Raw genomic sequence first — 7,938 nt, 5'->3', positions numbered from 1 at the left:
GCAGCTTGAACTTGGGAAGGGGCAAGTTTTCATCCTTATTGCTTAAGGGGAAAAAAATCCATCCATATTCATGTTCTCCATTGCATTCCACTAGTAAAATTTCAAGAAATCCGAGTAACTACTGGAGCAGTAAAACCCAGCTTAAATAGCCAGTAGAAGTAGAAGACGGATTAGAAGTAATCCATTCCCAGCGATGTTAGGTTTATGCTTTTATCAAAAAAAAAATTTTGGTTGACATTTTCCTTTTCTTTCTGTTGCTAAATAGGAGAAGTGCTTGTTATATTGTTTGAGCAAACTCTGCTCTCTTTTTTTTTTGATTCTGGATGTCTTTGATATTGTTTACTACAGGGAATCTGAAGTGTGTGTAGTTAATTTTTGCATCTGCTCTTAGGTTAGTATGGAGATATTATAAGATTAAAAAAGGTAAAATTTTAAGAAATTGTTGTGTTTATGAACCTTAAAAAAAAGATGCAGAGATTTGCTTACTCTTTTTTCCTCTGGACTTTTCACTGTATTCTCTCTCTCTCTCAATTTTTATATTATTCTTGTAGATGGGAGAGAAAGAGAAGAAAGAGTATTCACTTGGGGAATTGCAAGTTCCTGATGAATTCTGCAGGTAATATTGTCTTTTGTTTTGTCTCACCACTTTCCAACCTTTATCTGAACTAATATTGCAAATTTGTTAACTATCAGTTGCATTTGGGGTGTGAAAGAAAATATAGCTGATTGGTGTATATAAACAACCTAAGTGGAAGGTTACATCACTGCTGCGTATTCTTGATGTTCAATAAAAGGCTGTTTGGAATTTTAATTGGTATTTCTTTGGCCCCCTAGAGCTTTTGATTTCAATTGGGCACAAAAAGCAATCTATCTGAACATATATATAACATTTTCTTTTGTGTATATGAAGACCTTGAAGGAAACATGTGCTAGATCCATTCTTTTAGAGCTATACTTGAGTTGAGAATTTGTATGAGCTATGCCATACACATTGATGAGATACTTTATACAAGAAGGAACTTCTGCTTTGCATTTTTACAAATTAATAGTCAGAGATAAAATATGAAAATTGATGCATACAACTCTCCTCTCTCTCTCTCTCTCTCGATTTTTTTGCCTTTTTTGTTTATATATAGCTTATGGAGTTATTAAATGTACTTTATTTTCATATCCTATTGGAATTGGTGTAGGGAAATTCAAAAGAATATGTTAAAGGGCAAGTTTTATTGCTACTCTACTGTGAAAAGGACATGAATTCCTGAATAGGAATGTGGTGCTTCGTCTCAAAATGTGACACTTCTTTATATGAGCATGGTATAAAAGGAGTACCAAAAATAAATTGATTCTATTTTTTTTGTAATATAAAATGTTCACCAACTTCCTTTAGATGAAAGGTCATCCAATTAATCTCATTTTATTTTATTTTATGCAATTGCAGTTGGATGAAATAGGGGAGAGGCTACATTCTCCAAACCATGGCATTGATTTTCTGCTGTAATTTTTTCACACACAATATTAAGCCTTACTTACAATTGCATCATTTCACTTTACGTGCTTTTGAGAACTTGTTCTTTGTAATTGTTTCTACATCATAATACCTTCCTGTAAACTATTTTTAAATTTCTTGAACATATTTCTCATTTTTTATGCTCTTTTGGGTATGATCACATATGTGTATAACATCCAGGAAAGGACTACTACTTGAACTCTATAGTTTTGCTCATGAAGTGGTTGGCCCCATCATGGTTTGACCTGCTACATTGACTGCCTTTTAACTGGCAACTTATGATGAGTCAAAATAGGTTTAATGCTACTCATGCTATCTTTACTTAAGTATACATGAAAAATTTTCTGTTCCTGATGATCCTCTTGGATTTTTATCTAGCTTTTAGTCTCTAGAAGAATTAGAAACTAAATTTATGAGTTAATGCTAGCACTCATGAAGTGGACTCCTCTAGAAGAAGGATTTTATCTGCGTCTAATATAGGTCACATTCCTTGTTCCTCCTATATATTACACATATAATGCTTACATATCTAATGAAAAAAGAATGAGTATATACATTTATAATTGTATGCAATATGTGGCTACTTCTTGGCAGGCAAGAAGATGAAGTTACTGGGTATTCAAGTCTAAAAGTTAACAGGTCAATTTTGAGCAACAAATTATAACTTAAAAATGGAAAATCATTTGAAAGTGCTCTAGCACAACTCTACTTCATTTTCATCTGCTATGCTTCTTTCTTGCTGGGTTCACAAGATAAACGAGATATCTAACGAGATTGCTTACAGTTAGCTAGCACGATTTAAGGACGGAAATCTAGAAACATGGAAGTTCAATAATTAGATAAACTATTTTTGATAATTTTTGTCTTGGATGTTTCATGAAATAGAATTAACTTTAAAGGAATGGATAAATCTTATGTGTCATGACTTTAGTAATCGATTATTGCTGGTTGTGGCATATAATTCAAGGTTATATTGTTGTTATGACTAAGAAGACTGCATTGTCAATGTTTTCCATTAGGCATAGGCAATTGAGTTTAATATCTCGTGAAACTCAACCACAATAGCGGGCGCTATCACCACCTATATGTCTGTTCCTATAGACATGGTCAAAATCCCATCTTATATTGCAATTGGAATCTAAGCAAGTTGGAACATATAAAAATGGATTTCATTGTGCATATTTGGTAACAACTTTTTCTTCACCTTCTTCTTTTCTTTTTCTTTTTTTTTTAAAAAAATTTAAGCTCTACACAGTTGAGGGAATGTAAATTGAATGTTGAGTTTTTGCTGTTCATTTCTGCAATCTACTTTTCAATAACTTTGTTTTTAGTTGGATGAAAAGATGACAGGGTAATATGAGAATAAAAGTTAAACGCCAAAATAGAAGTTTGATTCATCATATTGTTTCGTTTGATGCTTCAACATTATGTGATTCCAGGTTTTGCATAGAAAAGGTCCTTTAAGTCTCTGCAAATAGTATATTTTATATGTTCTTGAAGCATTTGTTCATATTTGGAGTCATTTATTATGTATTTAAAGCTATAATTGTTCTTCATTCTAAAGTTTACTTGTTGATGTGTTTGTTTAATTTTTTTTCATTCTTTGAATTAAGTTGGGTTGTTTCATTTTTCCCATTTTGTGTTGATTCTGAATATGGCTTCATGTTTCTACAGTTATTGATAGAATAGTTAAAATCACTCTCATTTTCAAGTTGAATTTGGAGCTAATGCTGCTGGTCCTCCCGCTACCATCATTAGTGCCTAATTTTAAATTTTTACAAGATCTTTTTTCCTTTAAAAACTTTTGTAATTTTTTTTCTTAAGTTCAATCTTTTTCTTAATACTTTTTGGGCTTTATTATAGAGTTTTTGCAGTTATTCATGTTTTGTTTACTGCTTTTGGAGAGGAGGGTATTTGTCGAGGTAAGCTTCAATTTCGTGATTTCTGATTTTATTTTTGTGCTTGGTTGAATCTTCTTCTCGCATAATGCATCATTATGGATCAATGGCAGCACTTTAACGTGAGCATTGAAATTATTTAACAAAAGTAGCCAATTTTTTTGTGCCAATATTTTGCTATTAGAATTGGCACCATTTGCACACTACACTTTCAAGCTTGTCCTCATGCGACTCATTTTTAACTTTTTTTTCCTTTTCCTTCACTCATACTCTTATCTTCTTTTTAACCATACTTTAAACTTTTAACTATAACTAAATTCATGAAAAGGCAATAATTTCACGGAAAGTGAAGGAAAACATCCATGTTAATTATTTTTTTTAAAGGACAAATTAAGATTTTATTAAAATACACCAACACTTTACATATTCTAAGTCATGCAAGATAGTCCTTTGATTGTTCTAATAGAAGGAAAACCTAACTTGTCCATCCTGACTTCCCCTCTAGCTAGTTGTGGAAGGGTGCATGACTGTTCATAAACCCTAACAGGGTCATGTAGATGCAAGAGACCTACATTAGCTAGTATGTCAGCCACTTTGTTCGCTTCTCTAAAGCAATGAGAGAATTGCCCTAGATCCTCAGCCAACTGCCATATTTGGGTTACTTCTCTACGAATGTGCCAAGGACACTGGTACCGCCGTTGTAAGATGCCCACTAAAACCAACGAGTCCGACTGTACTCAAACCTGTGTATATCTTTTCTGACTGCAGAGGCGAAGACCTATTAATAGAGCCAAGGCCTCAGTGCGCAAACTAGTATTGACCCCCAGGAAAGCTGAGTACCCTACCAATACTTGACCGTCTGAATCTCGGAGTACTCCACCCCCACCACTTGTACCTGGATTGCCCTTAGAACACCTATTTGTATTAAGTGACACTATCCCCCTACCTGCTGCCTGCCACCGGACTAGTCTGAACTGCTGTAAGGATGTGGATTGGGAAATTTGTTCAAAAAATTGACCAAAAATCGGTGCCACAGTCAATTTTTGGAACTTTTCCGCAACCACCTTGGTGATGTCCTAGAGGATGCCATGACAGATCTCCCCACAAGACAGTTTAAGCCCTTCCCATACTGTTTTATTCCTCGCCTTCCAGATGTGCCAGCATATAAAGCTTGGGAGAATGGAGACCACAAGTCATCTCTGAGGATCAGAATGCGTGGAAAGCCACCAAGCAACCAGTCTATCGCGCAGTGGAACTTGAGGCAAAAATATTCCACAAGTGGCCCCAAAGGAATCCCAAATTGCCATCGCTAGTTGTCCCGTTGCAAAAATATGCTCAATAGATTCCCCTTCAGCCGTAAGGCAACAAAAGCATTTTGACAGATTTTGGACACCAAACTTACCCAAGATGTCATCCAGCGGAAGCCTCCTCAACAGTAGACTTAACATAAAGAAGGACACCTTTAATGGAATCTGGGGATGCCAAATGTGAGAAAAGAGCCAAGAAGCGTTCCGAGATTGCCTTACCTCTTGGAAGGCGGAGGATAAGGAGAATTGTCCGGATGTCGTTGGCATCCACACAACCTCGTCTGGCCGCTCACCCTCAGGGGTTGGATGCTGTAAGATCATAGCCGTAATGTCACTTGGAAAATATTGAGCAAGTAACAATGAATTCCACCTCCCATCTGTAAGAAAGTCCCTAAATGACAAAGCCCCGTTGACCGAAGCTTTATGGAAGAGAGCTCTAGTACCCAGCCAGTTGTCATACCAGAAGTCGCAAGTTCCCGCATATACCAACCACCGCATAGATAACTCCGCTTGTCGGCTCACATTGACCAACCGTTTCCAGGTATCCGATGACCCCGCACTATACTCCACCTGACAAGGATGACAGTGTCGACAATATTTTGCTCGCAGAAATATGGCCCAAAGCAATGACCCCATGCGAAATTTTCACCGTAACTTATAAGAGAAAGCTGTATACACGTCCCGTAGTAATCTGAATCCCACTTCCCCTTCCTCCTTCGAAAAGCATAACTGATCCCATCGGATCCAATGATACCTGGTCTCCAGCTCAGTCGACCCCACAAGAAGTTAGAGCAAGCCTTTTCGATGACGTTGAACACTGAAGCCGATATTACCGAGGCCGATAATAAATGCAAAGGGACAGATGATAGAACATGTTTTATGAGAATGATCTTGCCCCCTTGAGACAGAAACTTGGATTTCCACGAGAGGATTCACCCAAGTATAGCTTGACTCACCTCTCCATAATGAGAGGCCTTACCCTTTCCAAAATGCAGAGGGAACCCTAAGTAGCGAAAGGGCGCCTGCTGTCTCGGGAAGCCAGTGATACGCTCAATTACCCTCTGTCGGGCCACTGAGACGGAGGGATGGACCACATATCCACTCTTTTGCCCATTCACCAGCTGACCCGATGATTTTTGGTACAAGTCCAACACCCGAATGATATTCTGTAAGGCTCGAGCAGAACCATTAGCAAATATCAGCATGTTATCAGCGAAGGCCAGATGCGTTACTGGAGGGCACCCACACGAAACTTTGAACCCCTGAAAGCCAGCCTGAACTATTAGGTTGTTTAAAACCCTAGAAAGAACCTCCGCCCCAATCACAAATAACGCGGGTGATAGTGGATCCCCTTGTCGAAGTCCCATACTTGATTTAAAATAACCATAGGAAGCTCCATTGATGATAACCGAAAATCACACATTGGAGATCAATCGCCAAACCATGTCGATAACTCTTTCCCCAAACCCGAAGCGCCGCATATCATTCATAAGGAATAGCCACGATACTCTATCATAAGCCTTGGCCATGTCCAACTTCAAAGAGCGACATTTCCACCCCTCGATGACTTGCGCATTACTGACAATAATTCTTAAGCGAGAAGATAGTTCTCTGTGATGTTTCTACCTTTAACAAAACCAGTCTGTTGGGGCGACACCAGGCTCGGCAAGAGAGGAGCCATTCTATCCGCTAAAATCTTGGACAACACTTTGTTGAAGAAATTGCATAGGCTAATCGATCTGAATTTCAAGAAATCCAGAGGGTTCGGTCCTTTCGGGAGTAAAATAATGGAAGTAGACGTAAGAAATCGAGGTAGTTCAACCCCGCAGAAAAAACTCAAAACTGCATTATATACATCTTGACCAATCACCTCCCAAGCGAAAGTAAAAAACCTACCGGTGAAGCCATCCGGGCCAACTGTACTTTCGTCGTCCATTGCAAAAATGATCTTTTTCACCTCTTCGATAGATGAGTCAGCCTCCAAACGATTATTCTCCTCTATCATGACACTGGCTGGGATCACATGCAGCAGGTTTGTCGCATTGCCAGCAGGCTCAGAGAATAACTCCGAAAAATATTGTACAGCTTCATTTGATATGGCCTCGTCCGTCTCCACCCGGGCACCATGCACATCTTTAATCCTATGGATTACTCCTTGCACCCGCCTTTGCTTCAGGACAGCATGAAAGAATTTGGAATTGCAATCACCGTGACGTAACCATTTCACGCTAGCCTTTTGCTTCCAAAATTACTCTTCCATTGACAAAGCGTGATTGAGCTGTGTTTGAGCCATATTAAGCTCCACCTGAGCATCATATGAACCCTCATTCTCTAGCCTTGCCTTCGCCCAACGCACTGCAACTTCTGCCTCACGTGAAGCATCAAATATGTTCCCAAACGTATGCTTATTCCACTCCTGGATGGCTCTTCTAGCATGCAGCAGTTTGGAGCATAAAATCTCCATGGGGGAACCCTGGAACTCCCGCAACCAAGCTGTTCGAATGACATCCAGTAGTGAGGCCTTGGATGTCCAAATATTTAGAAAGCGGAAGGCATGCGGCTTGTTATCTATACGTGATGCAAAGGAAATTTTCAGCGGTACATGATCGAAAGGGTGCCTAGCTAAATGAGATACCGAAATGGTTGACGGTAATTCCGAGCACTCCCCATTAATTAGTAGTCTGTCCAACCTCTTCCATATCCTAGCCCTGCAGTGGCGATTCTTGCGCCAAGTGAAGCTAGAGCCAGAAAACCCCACATCGAAAACCTCAGCATCCTCCATGAAGGACATAAGCCCCAATCCCTCCGAGCTGCCAAAAAGATGGCCACATTTTGTTTCCTGAGGAGATATAACAACATTGAAATCCCCGCAAATACACCGTGTGTGACAGCCCCACCTCTCCCTAAGGCGAACCAGAGGGTTCGGCGGGCCGCCTGCCCAGCTCTCGCCGGGACTCAGTCGTTCACTACAATCCTCAAATGAATTACAAGAATAAACATCAAATATTACAATATAAATGTCCAATATACATCAAATTCTCCAAAAATTACATGTCATAAGCGAAGCGGAAACAATTCCAAATAAGCCATCCAGTCACGTGAATAAGTACTACAAGTCCTTCCTTCGCCACGAGCCCTGTGGAGGGGAATAAAATATGTTTGGGGTGAGCTAGAAGCTCAGCGAGTAACCAGTAAAAGCAGTCATCAAATATATTTCACAATAATG

General features: G+C 39.1%; 1 protein-coding gene across 1 annotated transcript; it reads right to left on the bottom strand.

Moving 5' to 3' along the window:
• Positions 1–4,598: 4,598 nt before the first annotated feature.
• Positions 4,599–6,079, bottom strand: LOC113759728. The gene is made up of 2 exons (XM_027302298.1): positions 5,669–6,079; positions 4,599–5,282 (listed from the first exon to the last, which is right to left on the bottom strand). The coding sequence occupies exons 1-2, from the start codon at positions 6,077–6,079 to the stop codon at positions 4,599–4,601; spliced, it is 1,095 nt and encodes a 364-aa protein (XP_027158099.1).
• Positions 6,080–7,938: the final 1,859 nt, after the last annotated feature.

Source organism: Coffea eugenioides, chromosome 2 (assembly GCF_003713205.1).
Source record: "Coffea eugenioides isolate CCC68of chromosome 2, Ceug_1.0, whole genome shotgun sequence".
NCBI lineage: Eukaryota > Viridiplantae > Streptophyta > Magnoliopsida > Gentianales > Rubiaceae > Coffea > Coffea eugenioides.
This window is presented reverse-complemented; position numbering and strand designations above follow the sequence as displayed.

Bases quoted from the DNA above. Each gene is read 5' to 3' on its own strand.
- LOC113759728 (XM_027302298.1), bottom strand. From the start codon at position 6,079: ATGGGACTTCGACAAGGGGATCCACTATCACCCGCGTTATTTGTGATT. The intron at 5,283-5,668 runs GTGAGTCAAGCT...CATCCTTGTCAG, and splicing joins AGGCCTCTCATTATGGAGAG to GTGGAGTATAGTGCGGGGTC.